Source organism: Cetorhinus maximus, chromosome 8, assembly GCF_964194155.1.
Source record: "Cetorhinus maximus chromosome 8, sCetMax3.hap1.1, whole genome shotgun sequence".
NCBI lineage: Eukaryota > Metazoa > Chordata > Chondrichthyes > Lamniformes > Cetorhinidae > Cetorhinus > Cetorhinus maximus.
Genome location: NC_135886.1, coordinates 71,562,402 through 71,583,020, shown reverse-complemented (window position 1 = coordinate 71,583,020; position 20,619 = coordinate 71,562,402). Strand labels below are relative to the sequence as shown.

Genomic DNA, 20,619 nt, shown 5'->3' with positions numbered 1-20,619 from the left:
GGAGTTATAGCAGGATACTTAGAAAATCAAAATGGGATCAGACTGAGTCAACATAGTTTTGTGAAAAGAAAATTATATTTAACTAATTTATTAGAGTTCTTTGAGGAAGTAACTTGCAAAGTGAATGAAGGGGAACCTGCAGGTGTGGTATACGTGGATTTCCAAAAAGCATTTGATAAGATGCCATATCAAAGCTTACTACACAAAATAAGAGCTCATGATGTAGGGGTAACATATTAACATAGGTGAAGGATTGGTTAACTAACAGGAAGCAGAGTAGGGGTAAATGGGTCTTTATTGGGTTGGCAAGTTGTAACTAATGGAGTGCCACAGGGATCAGTGTTGGGACCTCAACTATTTACAATCTATATCAATGGCTTGGATGAAGAGACCAAATGTATGGTAGTTAAATTTGCTGATGACACAAGATAGGTACGACAGTAAGTTGTCAGGAGGAGATAAAGAGTCTACAAAGGGATATAGATAGGTTAGGTGTGTGGGCAAAAATTTGGAAGATGGTGTGGGAAAAGTGAACTTGTCCACTCTGGCAGGAAGAATGGAAAAACAGTAATCTATTTAAATGGAGAGAGATTGCAGAACTCGGTGGTACAGAGAGATCTAGGTGTCCTGGTATCACAAATAGTATGCAGGGGCAGCAAGTGATTAGGAAGGCAAATGGAATATCGGCATTTATTGCAAGGGGAGTGGAATATAAAAGTAGAGAAGCCTTACTGCAGCTTTACAGGGCCTTCATGAGACCACATCTGGAGTACTATGTACAGTGTTGGTTTCCTTATTGGCAAAAGGATATAATTGCATTAGAAGCCATTCAGAGAAGGTTCACTCTTCTCATTCCTAGGATGAAGAGGTTATCTTATGAAGAAAGGTTGAACAGGTTGGGCCTATACCCATTGGAATTTAGAAGAATGAGGGGTAACCTTATTGAAACATATAAGATCCTGAGGGGACTTGATAGGGTGGAAAGCAGCAGATGTTTCCTCTAATGGGAGAGACTAGAACCAGGAGACATAATTTGAAAGTAAGAGGTCTCCCTTTTAAGACGAGATGAGGATTTTTTTTTCTTGCAGAAGGTCATTAATCTGTGGAATTCTCTTCCCCAGAAAGCAGTGGAAGTTGGATCATTGAATTTATTCAAGGCCGAGTTAGATAGATATTTTAGATAAAGGAGTCAAGGTTATGGGGGAAGATAGGAAGGTGGACTTGAAACGACAATTAGATCAGCCAGGATCTTATCGAATAGTGGAGCAGGCTCGCCTGGACAAATGGCCTACTCCTGCTCATAAGTCCTATGTTCCTATCTTAGGATAAGTGACTTAAAGCTTGGTTAGAGAGGTTGTTTCTAGGGAGCATCTTAAAAGAGGAGAGGTTTAGGGAAGGAATTCCAGGGTGTAAGGCCTCAGCAATAAAGGCACGACCAGCAACGGTGGAGTTATTAAAATTGGGGATGCACAAGAGGCCAGAACCGGAGGAGCGCAGGCATCTCAGAACGTTGTTGGGTTGGAGGAGGTTACAGAGATAGGGAGGGCTAAAGCCATGGAAAAGGATTTGGAAACAACTATGCAAATTTTAAATTTGAGGCATTGCCAGAGGGAGCCAACCTAGCACAAGGGTGAAAGGTGAATGAGATCTAGTACAAACAGCTGTCGAAGAGTGAACTAATTCTTTTATAAAAGCAAAATACTGCGGATGCTGGAAATCGGAAATAAAAACAGAAAGTGCTGTAAATATTTAGCAAGTCTGGCAGCATCTGTGGAGAGAGAAACAGAGTTAACGTTTCAAGTCAAATATGACTCTTGTTCAAAATGTTTTTTCAGTTCTGAACAGGAGTCATATTTAGAAACGTTAACTCTGTTTCTCTCTCCACAGATGTTGCCAGACCTGCTGACTGTTTCTAGCACTTGGTTTTCATTTTAAATAATTATTTTCCTTTTCTTGAGTGAACGTTTGCACAGGATGAGAATATACCCCTTTGTACTCTGAATACTACTGAACGAAAATCCCACTTTTCTTTGATTTTAAAACTATGTTTTGTATTAAGATCACTGAAATCAGAAAAGCTGGGAAAGGAACCATTGCTGAGTCAAGACACCATTATTAGGAATGAGTGCCATTTTCACAAATACTTTTGACTAGTCATGCTTTCCTCATTTTAACTTTAAGTGACATGTAACAGGAAGTAAAGGTTTCCCTGAAGATCTGCAGCAGTATAAACAGGAAATTACTCAATAACTTATGTAAAAAAAAAACCTTTAATGATCAGCTATAAGCAAAATACCTGGTGAACTACATCTATCAACTTTAAGGAGATTTGGATAAATTTCCTAGGCAATTAGAAACCAGCCTTTTACTACTTGTCTTGTTGATGTCACTTGTTACCAAGCCATTGATATTAGCAACGCCAACTTCCCTTAGACAGTTCGAAAATGCAGACTGTAGGCGTCACTGCAATCTCCCCCCATGCCCAATGTCTGGGCCAGATGTGTTACATGATGTTGACACATCCTCTTTGGCTATGATGGGTGGGTGTTCAATTCAACTGCAATGAGGAAGTTACACTTCATCCAGTCATTCTGTTTAAATGCAAAGATATCAAGTTGCTACAATGCAGAAACAGAATTTCTTACACCACATGTAATGGTGTGATCTTGCAAAATACTTCTGCTCAATTCAACCTGGTTTTCTCCCTTCATCTTCAGAAGGAACTAACTAGAGTATGGTTTCCATGAAAACTTGCAGCATTCACTATGTGAGAATCTAGATAGTGAGTTTCATCAGGCTATTTCACTGTGAGACTTTTGATAACTTAGCCTCGCCCAATGTTCATGTTCAAACAAACATCCCTACTTAGGATTGATTTCCCCTCCCCTAGATCATAGTTGCTGACATCCATTTCTGTCCCAAATAAAATCAACTAATTCTGTAGACTAAGAATTGAATCTGGGAACTTCCTGGCTGACATGGCTCAGCTACTCACTGCCACTGAGAGGGGTCTATTTTGGCATCATCTACCAATAATTACAAATATACTTCTCAACTGAAAATAAGTACATGTACAGCATGTTAAAGATTTCCTGGCTGATCCAATGGAGAATTCAAGATAGTATGCATGTAAACTATAAGTATATAGACTATAAGTATATAGACTATGACGTATGATCTTGAATGCACTGACAGAAATAGTGGTGGAAATAAATTCAATAGTAACTTTCTAAAGGAAACTGTCTACCTGAAAAAGAAAAATCTGCAGAGCTATAGTGTAAGGGTGGAGGGGGACTAATTGGGTAGCTTTTTCCAAAGACACAACAAGCTGAATTATCTCCTTCTGTGCTAAGGTTCTGTGATTAATATGCACTGGCTGGACCTCAGTAATGTGAGGTGTATTTCAGCTAATTTACAGTCAATAACAAACCTCAAATCTTAAAAGCCAGAAATTTGACTGTGATGAAACAGAAGAAAATCTGAGTTATTAGGCACTCAGAACTTCATCAACCACCATGATTCGAACTTGAACTGTGATATGTGTAGCATTTTAAGTACTATACATACTAAGCTATCTGCTGGACACACCATCAATATAAATATTAATCTCAAGCCAACTTTTCTTCTAAGTGGAGCTGGTGTCATCTGATATGTTTAATCCTGACCTCAGGTGTGTGAGATGATGCTTATAAGGCCAGTGTTTTCTGATGTGAGTTTCTGTCAGCTCATTCTGCACTCAATAGTGTAGAAAACAGCTAAGGTTGAAGAGGCAAATACAGAAGGTGAGGTAAATCAAGAAATAGTTAAGTGATACCAAGCTTAACCAAGGTTTCGAAAACTTCTAAATTGTAGGAGGAAGTGAAGTTTGAGGGAGGTAAGAAGTACATAGTCCTGATGCACAGGGAAAAATGAGTTAGAGCAGGAGTCTCTATTTCAATACAGTGAGAATACAGGGAAGAAGGCAAAGTGCATGTAGGCAGGCATATCTAAAGCTCAAGAGGAATTAGAGAAGAAAATGGAAAGCAACAACAAATGGTACAATTCAACAGAAACCCACTGGAAAGAAACATTGGGGCTTATGTATGATATCTTCCATATCTTTAACAAGCGAATGAAATCAATAATCCTCCTCCCAATTTCAGCACAGCTTCACCCCTCCACACAATCCCTTCAACCGCCCCTCCCAACCCCCACCAATCCTAGGATTCAAAGAGCCTGCTGATGGTCATTGTCAAGGTTCAAAATGAATAATGGTCATTTGATTATCAAAGGGCTGACCACAATCAATCAGTGAAAATGTACCTGAGCAAGAAATAAGCCTTTAGTAGAAGTGCAGAGAAAATGGCTTGTGGAATGGAATTTCAACTCTTCCAGTCCTAATTTGGTTTGCCCTGTTTTAATACTGACCTAAGTCTGAAGTGCTAATAGCATAAAATGGCATAGTTCTTATCTCTACCCCCTTTTATATACCATATTGAAGCTCCTGCCTGATTCAGGGGAGGGCTTCAAATGTCAGCCACAGGACTGACTGAAAGATCAAGCAGATCCTTAAATCAGTGGGAATCCAGCAGAAATCAGTTCCACTGGAGCTTGCGACCTCTATACCATTCCTTTAGCGCTTCAAGTCATGGCAGTACAAAGATGAAAATTAGCCTGTGAAAAGGACATTCCCTTTGACTTGACCATGATGGATTACCCCTCCTCATTCTTCCCGTCCCCTCTGAAGCATTTGATATGGTTAAATACACCATTCTTCTCAATGACTGTCCTCCATTAGTTCAGTGGGACTGCCCTCACCTGATTCCTATTACCTATTAATTGTAAGCATAGTATCTCAAACATCATCAGCATACATGAATCAGCTTCCACATGCATAATGATAATCCCCATCGCGTCCCTCCATTAGCTCTGTTCACCTCTTCACTGCCTCGGTGTTGTCACACTGTTGGTCTGACATCCAAGAACACAAGAATTAGGAGAAGTGGGCCATTCGGCCTCCCAAGCCTGCTCCACCATTCGATAAAATCGTGGCTGATCTGATTGTGGCTTCAACTCCACTTACCTATCTGCTCCCCAAAACCCTTGGCTCTGTTGTCAAAAATCTATCTAACTCAGCTTTGAATCTATTCAATGGCCCAGCCTCTACTGCTCTGGGGTAGAGAATTCCACAGACTAGCGACCCTCTGAGAAAAAAAAATTCTCCTCATCTCAGTCTTGAATGAGACACCCCTAATTTTTAAACCATGTCCCCTAGTTCTAGGCTCCCCCACCCTATCACGTCAACGTGTATAGGCTGAACATGCTCAACCATCCCTCATAAGCTAAACCCTTCATCCCAGGAATCAGTTGAGTAAACCTTTTTGAACTGCTTCTAATGCAATTATATGCTTTCTTAAGTAAGGAGAACAAAAAATTGTACACAGCACTCCAGATGTGGTCTCACCAAGGCAATGTACAGCTGTAGCAACACTTCCCTACTTTTATATTCGATTCCCCTTGCTATAAACAGCATATGCCATTTGTCTTCCTAATCACCTGCTGTACTGTCTGTGATTCATGTACAAGGACACCCAGATCCCTCCAAACCTCAGAGTTCTGCAGTCTCTCTCGATTTAAATATACTACTTTTCTATTCTTTCTGCCAAAGAGGACAAGTTCATATTTTTCCACCTTATACGCCATCTGCCAAATTTTGCCACTTACTTAATCTATCTAAATTCCTTTATGTCCTCAGCAACTTACTTTCCTATCTTTGAGTCATCAGCAAATTTAGCTACCGTACATTTGTTCCCTTCATCCAAATCATTGATATAGATTGTGAATGGTTGACGCCCCAGCACTGGCCCCTGTGGCACTCCACTAAGCATAAGTTGCCAACCTAAAAATGACCCATTTATCGCTACATCCTTCTTCCTGTTAGCTAACTAATCTTCTACCCATGCTAATATGTCACCCCTTACACCATGAGCTCTTACTTTGTGAAGTAGCCTTAGATGTGGCACCTTATCAAGTGCCATTTGGAAATCCAAGTACATCATATCTACAGGCTCCCCTCATCCACTCTTGGATGAGCCACAGTTTCCTTCAGCTAAACACTGCGAAAAACAAAGCCGTCATCTTCAGCCCCTGCCACAAACTCCCTACTCTTGCCAGTGATTCCAAACCCTTTTCAGTTACTAGGCTGGATTTACGGCCTCTGCTGTAATCACCCCACCGGTATGTGTGCCAGTTCTCTGGCTCCATCGCATCTCCATGCCATTTTTAAAGAGGCAGGATCAGGGCCGGCAGGGTTGCCTAGCTACTTGTGGTGGATACTCTTTCGAGTTATCAACAGACAAAATTCAACTCTTTTCAAGTACAATCACAGTTCTTGGTTTCCAGGAGTGGGACATGAACCCACAACCCTCTGATTCAAAGGCGAGGGTGCTATGAACTGAGCCACAGCTGACACCTCCCTTGTGGTGGATAGTTGATCAGGCTCAAGAGCAGCCTAATTGAGTACAATTAAAGGAGCTCAACTGTAATTTTCCAATCAGCCTTCAGTCTCCCACAGGTAGCGATGGCCAGTTTAGGTGTTTGGAGGCATTTAAAATGCTGGAGAGAGGGTGCTTCCAAATTGAAGCTCCCCCTTCTTTTTCTTACCTTCCATTACAGTCTGCTGCTCCTTTAAAGGTGGAAGGCCTCTGATTTTCCCTTCAGCTTTGAGAGCCCATCGCTGCCCTTAATTGGATGGTAAACCTGCCCTCTGGACATTAATTGGCTGCCTCAGGAAAATCACAGGGAACAGGTACATGTCCTGGAAACATGTCCTGACCTCTTTTTCCCATCACCAGAGAAAATTCCATCCCACTGTTTCAGGCTGAACCAGATTGTTTGCAACCCCTATATCCTAACTGAGTCCAAGCTGAGCTTCCAACCCTGTATCGTCAGAATCCCCCTCTACAGTACTTTCAGCCAGCTGTGTGTATTCACATGGCAGAGAGAAGAAATAAATTTTGGGGAAAAAATTCTGGCACTGAAGGTGATTAAACGAGTTCCACAAGATCACTGTGGGGAAAGACTCATTCACAAATTACCCACCTACCTTTTGTACTCTATGTCAGTCATAGTTAGGAGCTCGTTCAGCGTCCTTTGAATGTTTGCAGAAAATGTGTACTCACTGAATAAGGGGACAACTTGTTCTAAAGTTTTATGATTTTTGTGAACAGAAAATCTTCCTAATAACTTAACCTAGTTCTATGCTTATGCAACTTATTTCCCATGGTCCTTCACATCCAATCTTAACTCATATAGCCTACCTGCATAGCCCAAATCTAATCCTCTCATTATTTTAAAAGCCTCAAGCAAGTCTCCTTTAAGTTTGCACTTTTCTAGAGTAAAAAAAGCTCTCTAAGCCTATCAAAGTTACTTAAAGCCTTTAAACTAGGTATCAAACTGTGACTCTCCTCAGGACTTTTTCCAGGGTCTCTATATCATTTAACATGTAAGGGGACCAAACTTAGAGGAAGTATGCTAGACAAAGCCTGACCACTGCTTTTTGGAAATTTCATATTTTTTGGGGCCAATCATCTTGATTTCACCATAGAGGTACAATCCCATTACACCACTAGCCCTTGCCAGCAATCTCTCTGTTGCCTCTACTTGCTGCTTGAACAGTGGCCCACTAAGCCTCTAATCACCATCATCCTCTTCTTCAACAACACATCCTCTTCTATTCGCCTGAACTTGTTCTCATTCTGAACAATTTATCTTTTAAGTCTTCCCATTTCATCCCAATAAAAGGTGTCACCGTCGGTCACTGCATTGACCTCAGCTAAGCTGGTCCTTTTGTGGAATATATGGGAGATTCTTTTTTGCAGTCCTAGTTAGGTCCACTCATTGACTGCTTCCATCATTGCATTGATAATTGTTTCCTCTCCTTAATCCAAACTAGCAGATTTCTCCACTATGGTGGAATTTGGAGGCAATCCCTCATCAGTACGTTACAAATCACTGATTCTTGCCTCACCTTCTTGAACTTCTCCCTTTCCTCGCTAGCATTGATTTTTCCACAGATGCCTATTACCAGTCAAAGATACTTTCAAATAACAGCGTATGCTTCTTCCCCAATTTCTCTCCTTTACCTTATACCTCCTCTGATGGCCATACTTCCACATCAGAGCTTCTGAAATATTTTCCCTTTTCCTTAGCTGAGGTTTTTGATTCTTCCAAACATATTCTATCAAACATATGATCCTCTTGTCCTTACCTTTCATCTAACAGTCTCTGCATACATCCAATTATCTTCTGCCATGTATAAAATCTTAGACCATAGGATAGCATCACTGAATCTTACAGCACAGAAGGAGGCCATTCAACCTGTCACTCCTGTGTCGGCTCTTTTAAATAGCAGCGAATGCACTCCCGCACCCCAGCTTTCCCCAATAAACCTGAAAATTAGTCCTATTCAAGTAAATGCCCAATTGCCTTCTAAAAGTTCCAATGGAATCTGATTTCACCATCCTTTCAGGTAATGTGCTCCAGGCCTTAACAATCCTCAGAAATAAATTTCTCATTTCCCCTTTAGTTCTTTTGCCAATTATTTTAAATCTATGACTAGTTACCAAATCTACTTGCCAGAGGAAATAGTTTCTTCCTATATGCTCTATGACAACCTCTCATAACTTTGAATACTTCTATTAAATCACCCTTAACAAGACAGAGAAAGAGAGAGAGAAGAGGGAACATAGTGTACTCAGGAGAGACATACCCACTCTGTAACCTGTCATTTAAGTGTCAATAAACCATTTTAAAGCAAGTACGAGAGTAATCTGCAGTCTGTCTAGGGAAGATAGGTCATGTATACCATCAGCCAAGAACCACACCAAGAGTACATAGAACATGGTGGTGGTCCAAAACATGGTAGCAGCGGTGGTGACACCAATCTAGCCAGAATGGTGCCATCAACAGAACCATGGTGAGAGAGTGAAGGAAAACTAGGTAGCAGCTCATACTTACAACCCTACCAAATGAGACTGCAAACTGGAAAGAGGTAATGATGTCTGTACCCATTTGAACGTCTTGAGGGCCCACAGAGAGTCCAAGCATGGGAGTTATGGAAGAAGCACTTCCTCCGATATTGAGCAGCATCAGGCCTTCATGCTAAAGAACAAAAGCAGCAAATCAGTTTGTTTCTTTATGCCATAGGTCCAGTCACAGATGGCATTCTTCTGAGGCTGGAGATAGAAGAGTCCATGCAGACTTTGACACCGTTTTCAAAGCCTTTGACATGTATTTTAGCGCTAAGCACAATCTGATGATGGAGCATGCATGCTTTAACCAAAGGCCAGGAGAATCAGTGGAATTATTTCTCACTAACCTACATCACCTATATCTTGTGGATATAGGGTGCTGAAGGACGAGCTGATCCATGACCACATAGTCATTGATGTCTGGGTTAAAAAGCTCTCCGACTTTCTACAGAGCAAAGACGACCTCACTTTAGATCAAGCGGCAGGCCGAATTCAGAAATAAACCGGGCTATAATTCCAAGGCTCCAGGTGACTCCATTAACTGGGTAGGCCCACAGGCAGCAGCTCCACCCATTCCAAAGCCCGCCAAAACAGATGAAAGGGCGGGAAACTCCATAGAAACCATTTTGAGATGCTTACGTTGTGCTTCAAAGAAGCAACACAAAGACCAAGACTGCCCAGCAGGATGCGTGGAATGCTTCCAGTGTGGGAAAACTGGATATTTCAAGCTTTTCTGCAAGTCCAACAATTTAAATCAGGGAAGAAGCCAAGAGAATATTTACGAAACACACTCCCATCTAAGAAATTGGAAATCAAGACAAAGGCGAAATTACAGAGTTTCTAGGAGAAGTCAACAGTGCAAGTTAAAACCAACTTTAAAATTGATACTGGAGCTGGCATACCATGCTAGCAGATTATCTAGATTGGCTTCAGACAATATCCGTTCATCCATCAGATATCAAATTACAAGGTCCAGGTGGCACAAACCTTCCAATGAAAGGCAGGATAATTGCTCCTCTTTGCTACAAAGGGCGACAGGTTATCGATTCTCTCTATGTTGTTCACAATCAATGTACATTCTTATTGAGTGGAGATGTTGGCGCTACTAGGAATTCTGGAAAAAACCAAATGACAAACCAGCATTTGGAAAGCTCAATTTATTTCATGGTACAATCTTCGATGTTTTATGTAGAATGAGTGGATTTTCAGCCTATCGCAGCTGACGGGGTTTAATCAATCAGCAGTGATTTCCTTTCCATCACAGAAATACATCCACTAGGCCCCAGCCGGATAATGAGGTTATGGATCTCTCCGTTGTTTACGAAGCTAGGCCAGAGGTGGCGGATACAGAAAGCACAGAAGCAGATAGCAGCCAACTGCATGAAAATCTTTTGGACCTGAACTGGCTCTTTCCTGAAGAAAGTAATGAGGAAAAGGCTGTTGCGACATTGAGTGATCTGTTGGAGGATGAGGTCCTAGAGGTTAGTCTGCCATTCCAATCGACAGACGCACCATTATGACATCTCTGTTGTCTTTTTTGAAGAGTCTGCTTTGTTTCGGCGACTGAACAGCATTCAGATATTTATTCCACTGATCTACCAATGCAATCCCAGTCTTTCGCTGGTTAACCATGAAGAGTCTTCCAGGCAGAATGACTTGCTTAATTCCAGGCTTGAGTCCATAGAGGATCACACTGCTAAAGAGTTGGTAGCACCTGTTTCCAAGGGGTGAAAGTAAACTGATGTTCATATTTCAGCCCCAGCTGAAAATCTTCTTCCCATTAGAGCTGTTCTTCAACACAGATGCTGTGGCAGAATCTTCAGAGCTGCGAAAGGTTCAGAATTCCGTTCAGGAAACACGTTTCCAAGATGTTCATCTACAAGAAACTACAGAAAATATGTCTTCATATCGTCTTAGAGATTCATCTCATTCTAAAAAACGGTGTTGTCTTATCTTCGTATCCTAAAAGAATCTTCCCATTGCCCACGATGGACAAAGTGAAGTATGGAAATGTTACCACTGCCTACAGAAAGAGAGCTTCCTTTCCAAAATGTCATTGGGAAATTATTTCTTCTTCATTTCCTGAAATGCCTACAGGAATTTGTCGTTTTTCTTCTCATCATCCAGATTCAACAGAATCTCTGATCTTCAATACCTTTTTCATCTTCAATGCAGTATTGAATTATTTGGCTGTGACAGTCTTAATTGGAGTTGAAGATCCTTCATCTTCTCAGGTCATTCTCCCGTGTGCTTTGAGGAAACAGAACATTCCTGAAAGAGTCTTAGTTTTTTCTCTTCTAGTTCAAAAGAATCCATGGGTTGACTTCCTTCAGTCTTCTCTCTTGCATCCATCTTTTGTTGCAAGTATCCACAATCTTTACAGTTTAGCAGTTCTGGATTCTACACTCTGATTGCCAGCAATACTGCAAAGCCAAAGTCCCAGTTTGCTCATGGTGATGACTTCCAAGGTAAAGAAGAATGCCCACATGTCTCAAAGACGTCTTCCCAAAGGGCCGAGAACTGTGGGAGACTAAATCCCTCATAAGAGTGACTTGTGAAGGGGAAAGAGTAGTAGTTAGGTAGAATTTGTAGTAAAAAGGGAGTTGCAGAAATAGAATATAAATGGTTAAAACATAGTTTCATGTTGTTGTTAAGAAGTTGATAGAACATTTGGTGGAAGGTGTAGTGTAATGGGTTAATAGAATAGATATGCTGAAATGTGATGTAGACTCTCTCTTGAGAGAGGGAACACATTGTGCTCAGGAGAGATGTAACTACTCTATAACCTGTCCTTTATATAGTGTTAATAAACCAGTTTAAAGCAAGTACCAGAGTAAGACTACAGTCTGTCTAGGGAAGATAGGTCACACGTACCAGCAGCCAGGAACCACGCCAAGAGTACACAGAACATGGTGGTAGTCCAAAACAGTGACCAGCATTGTGTACAATATTCTTTGAGGCCTAACTAAAGATTTGTAAGGTTTTAGCATTACTTCCTTATTTTTGAATTCAATGCCCCCATTTATAAAGCAAAGTATCTGATAACTTCCTTAGTTGCATACTCAACTTGCCCCGCCACCTTCAAAAATTTGTAAATATGAACCTCCAGGTTTCTCTGTTCTTGCACTCCCCTTGAAAATAATGGCTGTGTTTGCTGCCGACGCCGTGCATGTGCAGTTCTATTGTTTCTCCGCCATTTTTACACTTTTAGCACAGGTCTGGATGCAAAGTTTCCGAACCTGGAATGGGTGAGGGAGTGGGGGAGTTGGGTGGTAGTGGGCTTGGGGAAGCAGGGGCCTACAGCATTTAAAGCTGTGGCATTGATGCATGTCCAATTCACAGTCATTCCCTACAGATTGTTTGTAATTACGCTAACTCATCCCATTAAATTTACACTTTCTGCAATATAGGATATTAGTATTTGTTGCATTTCTCCTTTTCAAATTTTAGTTAGATTATGAACCAAGTCTGTCCCAATTACTCAATACTAAACATATTATGGCCCATCATCTTGTTTGCCTGGAACATGCTGTAGCAGAATTATATCCTGTGTGCAATCAAGAAATTAACTGCTTTCTGACTGAGCAGAGTGACATCTGCACAGACCAGTTCGCATGCGCAGATGGCCATTTTACATTGGCAGGAGACACAGTGGAAAATAATACCATTTAAATTATACTGCCTCTCCATGTTGTTTCTCCTAAAATGCATCACTTCACACTTATCTACATTAAATTGCATCTGCCATGTGTCTGCACGTTTCACCTGTCTGTCTACATTCCTACTGAAGTCTGCTACTATTGTACTATTCTTTATTGCATCATTCACACCATTTAAAATGATAGTCCCTATGCACAAGTCCAGGTCATTTACATACAGCAAGAAAAGTAATGGCTCAATAACAGCCTCTAGGGCACTCCACTGCAAGCTTCTCTTGTCAGCAAAACATCCACCCAATACTTCCTGCCTCCTATTCCTTAGCCAATTTAGTATTTAAGTTACCACTGTCCATTTAATATCATTTTTAAAAAAATGAATCAATGAAGAGGTAATTATTAAATGACTTTCATCACCAAGCATATCCTCCTCTCTTCTTCCTGCTTTCCAGAGGGACCATTCTCTCATGATACCTTTACCTATTCTTCTATCACCAACTCCTGGTTGCCATTTCTCTTACACTTGTTTGTTATTACCATACTGATTTTCAGATCTCCAAATCCTCCTCCTATGTGAAACAGCAATTTACATATACTTCCTCCAATCTAGTATACTGTATTTACTGTCCATGGTGTAATATTTTCTACATTGAAAAGACCAAACAGAAATTGGACGGCTGATTTGCAAAACATCTTCACTCTTCTAAAAGTGCGGCCTTGACTTCCCTGTGGTTCATCACTTCCATTTCTGCAATGCTTCAGCTAAGCTCAATGCAAACTCTGTGACCCATTTTCTTATATGCTGTCATGTCAAATTCTTTTATCAGCATTTGTTTTCATATATGCTTGAAGCCAAGCCTTTTCATTGCTGCTTTCACATATTTTGTTCTATTAATACCTTTTCACTGGTTGAGATAATCTTTGTACATTTATTATCCACTGATTTTTACTTCATTCCTTTGCAACAGAAACATTTTCAAGCCATTAAATGAAATCATTTCCAATCTCTGACAAGAATCAGCATACCTCACTGTTAGTTTTGTTGAAGGCTAGTTTATTTTACAGTTTCTAGTTCTAATGAAAGATCTAACTTACATTTAGATTATTTTCAAATACTGAAAAGCTTGCTGTGTATTTACAGTATTTCCCATTTTAGCTTCAGATTTTAATGTTAGATGACATTTTCAAGTTTCCGTGTAGAAACCTGTGGTCCAGGAATGCGTTTGACTGCCAGACACTGGCTGGGATTTTCCGGCCCCGCCCTGGTGAGAAGTGCGGTGGGCCAGCCAAAAGTCCATTGACCTTTGGCAGGACTGGCTGATCCTGGCGGCAGGTGGGGCTGGGAAATCCTGCCCACTGTTTTTGTCTTGACTTTAGGGACTCTGTTCTTTTGGCGAAGGGTTTTTTCTCATTTAAGTTTTGGACAATGGTTTTTTGTGTTTTTCTGGTCTTACCTGTATTCTTTAGTGTATTCAAAATCTTGTTTATTATGTGCTGGTTTGAGAAAATTGCACTCAATAATTCCAATTACACCAACTCCACATCCTCTGCTGGTTGACTGGAGAAAAAAAATGCAAGTAAATGATTGGTTTATTGTTTTACGCAGTTGCTGTTTTCCAGATGCATTGTCCCTTCCAAAAAAAGTTAATTCTTACTCAAAATATTTTTAATGAAGAATTAGTTTGCTGTTCTACAGAACCTGGTACTTGAGAAACTTATAATTCTGAGTTACCATTTATGAAGTTAGACATATCAACTCTAAAACCATGCTTCTTTAGAGAAAGAGATATGAAGGTGTGCAGGTGGTCCACTAGGCTCAGGGATGGAATTAGGGTTGATGTCTGAAGAAGCACTAAGCCACACAGACCAAAAGGTCACAAGTTCAGTGCCTGACCTGTGTTAGCTGGCTTCAACTGTGCAACAGTTGCAAAGCTATAATTGATTTCAATGCTTCAGGTACAAAAAGAAGAAAAATCAAAGCTATGGTGTTGTTCAAGAACAAGATGGGGTCCCAGTGTTGAATGGTCTACTGACATTCACTATGTAGCTTCATATACCATGAATGGGTATTTTGGCCAGTTATTGGAACATTAATGGTGTCCATGGAAATGTACCCCAACAAGAATCAGCACCGCCAAGAGCTAAAATTGGTTAAAAAAAGGAACATAATTTCAGCAGGCTAGAAGCATGTTTAATTGATTTAAATACCAAAACATGTGAATATGAAATCCTTACCTTTATCTGGCATCCCACTTTCTCATAGGATTTGATAAGCCGATTTTTGTTGTACATCATTATCCCATAGTGCTCTTTGTTTTTACAGTTAAAACCAAAGGTTATTTTGACACGTTTATTCTAATCAAATAATTAAGGCAAAGAACATATTAGACATGGTATAACACATGAGCTTGAGCACCTAACTGTAAGTGCTGTATATCTGCTGCATTTGCAAAGTAAATCATATTGAAGATTTATTTATTTACAGGATATTACAATAATGATTCAATTTGTGCTTTGAGTAATGCATTTTACTCGAAATAAAAAAGACAAAAAAATACATTTTTCAAAAGTATTTTCTACCAATTTTTTGTTAATAGCAATGCTCTGTGCATGGGGTGTGCTGGCATTATCATTGCTCAGTGTATTTCAATGGAGCAGAATTGACATTTTGATTATTTCCTCTGCTGAAATGAACAATTTTAATAACTGAGACTAGGATTGTTTTCTTATGTTATATAGCACCTTTAATATAATAAAACATTTCAAGGCACTCACAGAGGCATGATAAAACAACACAATCAAGCCACATAATTATTACGTCAGATGACCAAAAGCTTGGTCAAAGAGTTAGGTTTTAAGGAATGTTTCACAAGGCACAAATCAGGAGTGTGATGGAATACACTCCATGTGCCTAGATGAGTGCAGCTCCAACAACACTCAAGAAGCTCGACACCATCCAGGACAAAGCAGCCTGCTTGATTGGCACCCCATCCACCACCTTAAACATCCATTACCTCCACCACTGACGCACTGTGGTAGCAGTGTACACCATCTACAAGAAGCATTGCAGGAACTCACCAAGGCTTCTTAGACAGCACCTTCCAAACCCATGACCGCTACCATCTAGAAAGGCAAGGGCAGCAGACACATGGGAACACTATCACCTGGAAGTTCCCTCCAAGCCACTCACCATCCTGACCTGGAAATATCTCACTGGTCCTTCACTGTCACTGGGCCAAGATCCTGGAACTCCCTCCCTAACAGCACTGTGGGTGTACATACACAACATGGATTGCAGCGGTTCAAGAAGGCAGCTCACCACCACCTTCCCAAGGGCAATTAGGGATGGGCAATAAGTGCTGGCCTAGCTATCGATGCTCACATCCCATGAATGAATAAAAAAAATCCTGGCCTGCTAATCAGGTAAATTTGAAAGCTACAAGGGTCTCTGTTTGACCTGTATGCCTGTTTTGTATGAGGTAGAAGTAAGGTTCCATGTTTGATGGCAGAGGAAAGGAGTTGTAAGTGGAACTTTGCTAATAATGAAGGCTGAAAGGCCAGCGCTTACTTTAAACGTACATCAATAGGTCAAAGAACAGGAAAGAGTATTGGTTAGTATTTTATAACATAGTGTCCTTTGTTCTGCTGTGGTTAGGGTTTTCACATAATCAATTCCTCAGCCAAAATATATCGGATACAAAAGTCTGTTGACAATGACAAATTGCATGATTGCTAGAACTAATGCCAGAATGCAACCTGTGACACAAGCCAAGGAGAAATGGAATTTATCTCTGCAGAGGTATGCATGAATACATATCCCAGCATCCAGATAATATTGGAATTGTGTAGAGTCATAAAGCCTTAACCAACAGGAAAAGTAACTTCTCTATCTACCTTTGTCTTCCATTCTGCCCAGTAAACTCAATCCATGTTTATGTTCCTTAGGCTACCCACTGCCAGTACCAGAGCTACAACCTTATCCATCTCAGTGCTGTTGGATTAAAGGACTATCCCAATGAGTGAAGGGTCACTGCTTATCCTAGGGAACAATGTCACAGAATTGAATTGGCTAAGGAATGGCCTACTAAAAAAGACAGAATGAGCAGTCTCATGCAAACTGGAGACAAGTATGTTGGATGTAAATCAAAAGTAGACACATCTAAGGGGTAAGCAGAGGTACCTTTTTAAGCAAAATCAAAGGCTCCCTTTGAGAAAGCAGGTGGAGAAAAATCAAGAGAAGGGAAGAGAAGAACAAATATGATTTCCTAAATAAATGTAATTTCATGTTCAACTGAAGCCTCCTGTCTACCTTCTTAAACAATACAGTTCTGCAGTATACAACTGTTTTAGTCATAATCTGGTTTCTGCCATCACCGGGATAAAAAAAAAACAGAAAAATTAATCTGGACTATAGATTTGAATGCATGTGACCATGATTTGGTTGTGCTGTGCTTGTGTGTATTCCCAGATGGCAATGAAATAGGAAGCAATATTTGTATCCCAATATTTATTTCACTGGGAAGAATATAAGTTAAGAAATGTATTCCTCCTTCCTCATTAATTTAGTTCTATAAAGCAAACATTCAGATGGAAGAGTTTTTTGTAAGTTAATAAATCTGGGCAAAATACCAAAGCCAATAGGGCAAGATGCCACAAGGTTGAAAACTGGAAGTGAAAAGAAATTTCTGAACAAACATCAGTAACGTTTAGGTGACAACACTGGCATGTAAAAACTTGCATTCTTTAAAATGAAGCAACTTTTTTGTTTTATTCTTTCATGGGATGTGAGCATTGCTGGCAGGGCCAGCATTTATTGCTCAAAGAAGATGGTGATGAGCCGCCTTCTTGAACTGCTGCAGTCCATCTTGTGTAGGTGCACTCACAGTCCTGTTAGGAAGAGAGTTCCAGGATTTTGACCCAGCAACAGTGAAGGAACAGTGATATAGTTCCAAGTCAGGATTGGTGTTTGGTTTGGAGGGTAACTTGCAGGTGTTGGTGTTCCTATGCCTCTGTCATTCTAGGTGGTAGAGGTTTTGGGTTTGGAAAGTGCTGTCAAAGGACACTTGATGATTTGCTGCAGTATATTTTGTATATAGTATTTAAAGGAAGTAAGAAGATTCAGAATATTCACGTCTTTGGAAGAAAAGATTTAGAGCAAGAGAAGATGCAATTTAACACAATTCAAATACTGGGAATGCAGGGAAGAAGAAAACAGTATATTTGAGCTTAGGAAGAACAGAAAGGTCAGTTCAGAGGAGCAATGAACACAGTGGTATTGATTCAATAGAGACAAGGAAGGTAGTTTGTATAGTGCTTGTTCAAACATTAGGCTGATGCTAAATGCTGCATTATAAGTGCACAATTGAGATCTAGCAGAGTACTCAATAAACTTTGGTCTGGAATTTCCCATCATCTGTGCCATAGTAATGTGCATCTAGATATAGGCCATTATTCTAGTGCAGAAGTTCAAGGAAGCTATGTTGTGAGAGATTTATACCAGTTTGTATGGGATGCCAGCATGGGTTATTAATGCCACTTTGCTGGAACCATCCTTGAAAACCTAATAAATGGATTATACAAGCTCTCACACACTGCCCCCCCACCCCACCTCCCTCATTCCACCATTCACATCAGCAGCATTCACTCATGATTGCAAAGGTTAGCTCCAGGCACAGGAAAGAGTAGAATTGTTTTGTCCCACTTAGCTGTGAGGGTCTGGAAATTGAGCAGCTTTTTAAAATAGCAACAGCATATTGTAATCATAATGGCAAAAAGAGTATGGTGAATATTACTGCAAATCCAAAAAGGATACATTAAAATTAGGTCTGTAAACATCATATTCAACATGAGCCAGGCTCTTTGTGATAAGCTGTGCTTTGATTTTCTTCTTACGCAGGATAATCTGCATGCGAGGCTTCAGGTACAAAATGCTACAATATGCCTATCACAAAATAAAAAAAATTAGTAGTTGGCTTACAATCTTGCAGTCCTCACCTTTATTCATGATCCTCATGACTTCTTGACACAAGTTGCAAGTTAATGCAAGACTTATTTTAATAAATCAGGAAGCATCGCTGAAATAACACTTGTTTTACTAAACTGTAGACTCCTAAGTAAGATTTCAGTACAGGTAAATAGTTACAGTGGAACCTCCATTATTAGCCAAATAGAGACGATTTTCTCACTTCTTCCCCTGCCAAAGCATTTTAGAAATTATCAGATAATTGAGAATCTCCAAAGTCTGTTCTTATTCAAACGTTGGTACAGAAATTAAAACAAGCACGCTACAAATAGCAAAAGAGACAACAGCAGATAGTGAAATGAAGCAAGATCTCATGAAAGAATGAATCTTGTGAAAGCTAAGGCAGATAATCAGAATGATGATTAATGGTAGTGCAGATAATGGATATAACATTTTATATTGAAACTTTTACTTTGAGATGGGTAAATGGCACTGTCGCCTCATGTTCCACCAAGTAACAGAAACTAGTTACTTTGGAGCAGCAGAGACTCAGAGGCATTCTTGTAGATGTATGTGAAATAATGAAAGGTTGGATGATTATTTGTTTGACAGATTGAGAAGAACCAGGGCACGTCCATTCAAAACATGCAAGAAATAGCTAGATGTTAGGTGGTTCTTTAGCCAAAGATTAGTGTAGTAATTATGGTTTTAGTTAGTGTGCAATGTACCTTTAAGAATAATATTTGCTAAGGAAGATCACATGATCTATAGTAACCAATTGGAGAGTAGAGTGGGCTACCTCATCAGTCAGTGCAGAGAAGGAGTTGAAGTTGAAAGCACACGTGTAGTTGCTGCTACGTATATTGTAAATAAGCATAATGTTTCCACCCATGAAGTGTCTGTGGATCAACCCTATCACTAATAGTACAACTTGGCCACCTCACAACAAACTGGCGACGAGGATAAAACAGGATTGAACAGAAGAAATCAAGTTAAAAAGAAAGGAAAATATACTCACCAGGTATGCTGTCGCTTTAGGTTAAAGAAGGAACAGGACCCAAACCTAATGGCTGAGAAATCCCCCAGAGCATTGAAAGAATAGCATCGGGGTTGCAGGACCCCTGACTGAGAGTCCACAGGACGGGTGAGCAAAACATTGGAAAAGGGACAGAATCTGTACTTACATTGTAAAGTGGGCAGCAGCCCCACAAGTTTAGTGGGTTGCAGAGGCTGGCACACAGCTTGCAAGTTAAAGGGAAGGAGCAGCAATCAGAGCAGAAAGCAGTGCTGCAGTTTTAAAATTTAACAAAAAAAAAAGGCCCGATTGGACCACGAGGCCACTGAGTCTCCCGAAGTGAGGGATGTTCAACATCAAAAGACCCTGCAGAGTAAAAGGGAAAATCCCAGCAGAATCACCCAGAAATGGGAGAGGAAATCACTGCTGTGTTTTTTTCTGAACAGGAACGAAGTTAAAAGAAAAGACGACTCATAATGCAGGGATCCCACCAAAACTGGAAAAGCGTGAGATACACAACACAGAAAAGCCAACAGCTGCAGAGAAAGCCCAAGTTTAAAAAAAACGGTGACTGCTCTTAAAGCAGCAATATATTTAGAGCGGTAATTACAAGAAAAATGGCTATGGACAATTAGAAGAGACCCCAGAGAGAGGGCAGCTCTGCGGAAGGGAATAAGACTCCAGAGAGAGGGCAACTCTGCGGAAGGGAGCAAGACCCCAGAGAGAGGACAACTCTGTGGAAGGCAACAAGAGGCCCCAGAGGGAGGGCAACCCTGTCGAAGGGGATAAGACCCCAGAGAGAGGGCAACTCCGCTAAGGGCAACAGGAGACCCCACAGGGCGTGCAATAAGAAATTAAACAGTTGAAAGAACAGTTGATTGTCCTTCAAGATCAAATGCAAAAGGAATGTGTCACCATTCAACAACATGAAGAAATGAAGACTGTCTTAAACAGTAGAATGGAAGCACAGCAAAA

The 20,619-nt window shown here is 40.4% G+C and overlaps 1 protein-coding gene across 2 annotated transcripts in view; it reads right to left on the bottom strand.

Moving 5' to 3' along the window:
- LOC144683716 (uncharacterized) overlaps positions 1 to 20,619 on the bottom strand; it is a 131,565-nt gene that overhangs the window by 62,639 nt on the left and 48,307 nt on the right. For both annotated transcript variants that reach the window (XM_078547025.1, XM_078547024.1), the window contains exons 7-9: positions 18,480 to 18,608; positions 14,903 to 15,022; positions 14,122 to 14,225 (exon numbers count right to left, since the gene is read on the bottom strand). In XM_078547025.1, coding sequence (XP_078403151.1) covers positions 14,122 to 14,225; positions 14,903 to 15,022; positions 18,480 to 18,608 — 353 coding nt within the window. The remainder of the gene's footprint in view (positions 1 to 14,121; positions 14,226 to 14,902; positions 15,023 to 18,479; positions 18,609 to 20,619) is intronic.